The following is a 2,500-nucleotide window of genomic DNA, read 5'->3' as shown; positions in this document are numbered from 1 at the left end:
GTTGAGGGAAGAGTGTAAGGGAAAAACAGCGGTTCACAGGAATCTCTCAGGAACGATTTTGTTTCAGTGTTGTTGTACACTTTCCCTTTTACAGAGCTCCATGGAGTCCCCCAACCTGGAGTTCGAGTATGGGGACACAGACAGCCTGACTGCAGAACTCTCAGGTGAGGTCACTAACCCCTAAACCCTAAACCCTAACCCTAACCCTTAGCCCTGACTTTAGTCCTGACCTTAACCCTAATCCTATTTCCACCGACCATGTTTTCTGGCTGATGTTGTTGTAATGCAAGTTTTATATCCCCTCTCTCCTAACATAGCCTACTTGTACAGCATGTACACCACCACACTATCAAATACCACGCTGTCGACTCAATAAGGATATTGATTTTAAACAGTAATGTCTCCCTTGTTGACAGCAGCTGTTTTATGGTGCTGTTCTCTGGCCAAAACTCAGAAGCTAACCAACAGCTACTTCCCCCAGGCCATCAGGCTCCTGAGTCTACAAGCCTACTGTAGACAATTGACTATCATCTCCAAGCACATCCATGTATACGGACTAAGACAAGATACAATTAGCAGTATCCAGACAATTTTCAGACAATAAGGCAATAGGCATAATTCAAGATAAAAAAGTGACAATAGTACAGATACCTAAACCTTAAGCTCACAGCCTGAACTATTTATTTGATTACTAGTTGTACTGCCAATTGTATTCTGTCTTATTCGTCACTTGTGTCCTGTACTATTGTCACTTTTTTATCTTGAATTATGCCTATTGCCTTATTGTCTGAATACTGCTATTTGTAACTTGTCTTATTTGTCACTTGTGTCCTGTACTATTGTCCCTTTTTTATCCTGAATTACACATATTACCTTAATGTCTTGTGCTGCACTGTCAGGAACCGAAGCCTAAGAATTTTACTCTCTTACACTTGAGTGTAATGTGACAAAACAATACAACTTGAAAACTTGTAGCTCGTCTCACTCTTGACATTGACGTCCACAGAGACTCCCAGTGTCTCTCTGGTGACTGTCTCTGTCTCAGTGTCTCTGGTGACTGTCTCTGTCTCAGTGTCTCTGGTGACTGTCTCTGTCTCAGTGTCTCTGGTGACTGTCTCTGTCTCAGTGTCTCTCTGGTGACTGTCTCTGTCTCAGTGTCTCTGGTGACTGTCTCTGTCTCAGTGTCTCTGGTGACTGTCTCTGTCTCAGTGTCTCTCTGGTGACTGTCTCTGTCTCAGTGTCTCTGGTGACTGTCTCTGTCTCAGTGTCTCTGGTGACTGTCTCTGTCCCAGTGTCTCTGGTGACTGTCTCTGTCTCAGTGTCTCTGGTGACTGTCTCTGTCCCAGTGTCTCTGGTGACTGTCTCTGTCTCAGTGTCTCTGGTGACTGTCTCTGTCTCAGTGTCTCTGGTGACTGTCTCTGTCTCAGTGTCTCTGGTGACTGTCTCTGTCTCAGTGTCTCTGGTGACTGTCTCTGTCTCAGTGTCTCTGGTGACTGTCTCTGTCTCAGTGTCTCTGGTGACTGTCTCTGTCTCAGTGTCTCTGGTGACTGTCTCTGTCTCAGTGTCTCTGGTGACTGTCTCTGTCTCAGTGTCTCTGGTGACTGTCTCTGTCTCAGTGTCTCTGGTGACTGTCTCTGTCTCAGTGTCTCTCTGGTGACTGTCTCTGTCTCAGTGTCTCTGGTGACTGTCTCTGTCTCAGTGTCTCTGGTGACTGTCTCTGTCTCAGTGTCTCTGGTGACTGTCTCTGTCTCAGTGTCTCTCTGGTGACTGTCTCTGTCTCAGTGTCTCTCTGGTGACTGTCTCTGTCTCAGTGTCTCTGGTGACTGTCTCTGTCTCAGTGTGTCTCTGGTGACTGTCTCTGTCCCAGTGTCTCTGGTGACTGTCTCTGTCTCAGTGTCTCTGGTGACTGTCTCTGTCTCAGTGTTTCTGGTGACTGTCTCTGTCTCAGTGTCTCTGGTGACTGTCTCTGTCCCAGTGTCTCTGGTGACTGTCTCTGTGTCAGTGTCTCTGGTGACTGTCTCTGTCTCAGTGTCTCTGGTGACTGTCTCTGTCTCAGTGTGTCTCTGGTGACTGTCTCTGTCTCAGTGTCTCTCTGGTGACTGTCTCTGTCTCAGTGTCTCTGGTGACTGTCTCTGTCTCAGTGTCTCTGGTGACTGTCTCTGTCTCAGTGTCTCTCTGGTGACTGTCTCTGTCTCAGTGTCTCTGGTGACTGTCTCTGTCTCAGTGTCTCTCTGGTGACTGTCTCTGTCTCAGTGTCTCTGGTGACTGTCTCTGTCTCAGTGTCTCTGGTGACTGTCTCTGTCTCAGTGTCTCTGGTGACTGTCTCTGTCTCAGTGTCTCTGGTGACTGTCTCTGTCTCAGTGTCTCTGGTGACTGTCTCTGTCTCAGTGTCTCTGGTGACTGTCTCAGTGTCTCTGGTGACTGTCTCTGTCTCAGTGTCTCTGGTGACTGTCTCTGTCTCAGTGTGTCTCTGGTGACTGTCTCTGTCCCAGTGTCTCTG

At 47.7% G+C, this 2,500-nt stretch overlaps 1 protein-coding gene across 1 annotated transcript in view; it reads left to right on the top strand.

Annotated features, from left to right (window-relative positions):
• The window catches only part of strip2 (striatin interacting protein 2), a gene marked incomplete at both ends in the record, with an annotated part of 44,672 nt that overhangs the window by 9,008 nt on the left and 33,164 nt on the right, over window positions 1–2,500 (top strand). The window contains one exon of the mRNA XM_080537946.1: window positions 95–164. Within this exon, the coding sequence (XP_080394072.1) occupies window positions 95–164 (70 nt within the window). The remainder of the gene's footprint in view (window positions 1–94; window positions 165–2,500) is intronic.

Source organism: Nansenia antarctica, assembly GCF_963989245.1.
Source record: "Nansenia antarctica genome assembly, chromosome: 8".
NCBI lineage: Eukaryota > Metazoa > Chordata > Actinopteri > Argentiniformes > Microstomatidae > Nansenia > Nansenia antarctica.
This window is presented reverse-complemented; position numbering and strand designations above follow the sequence as displayed.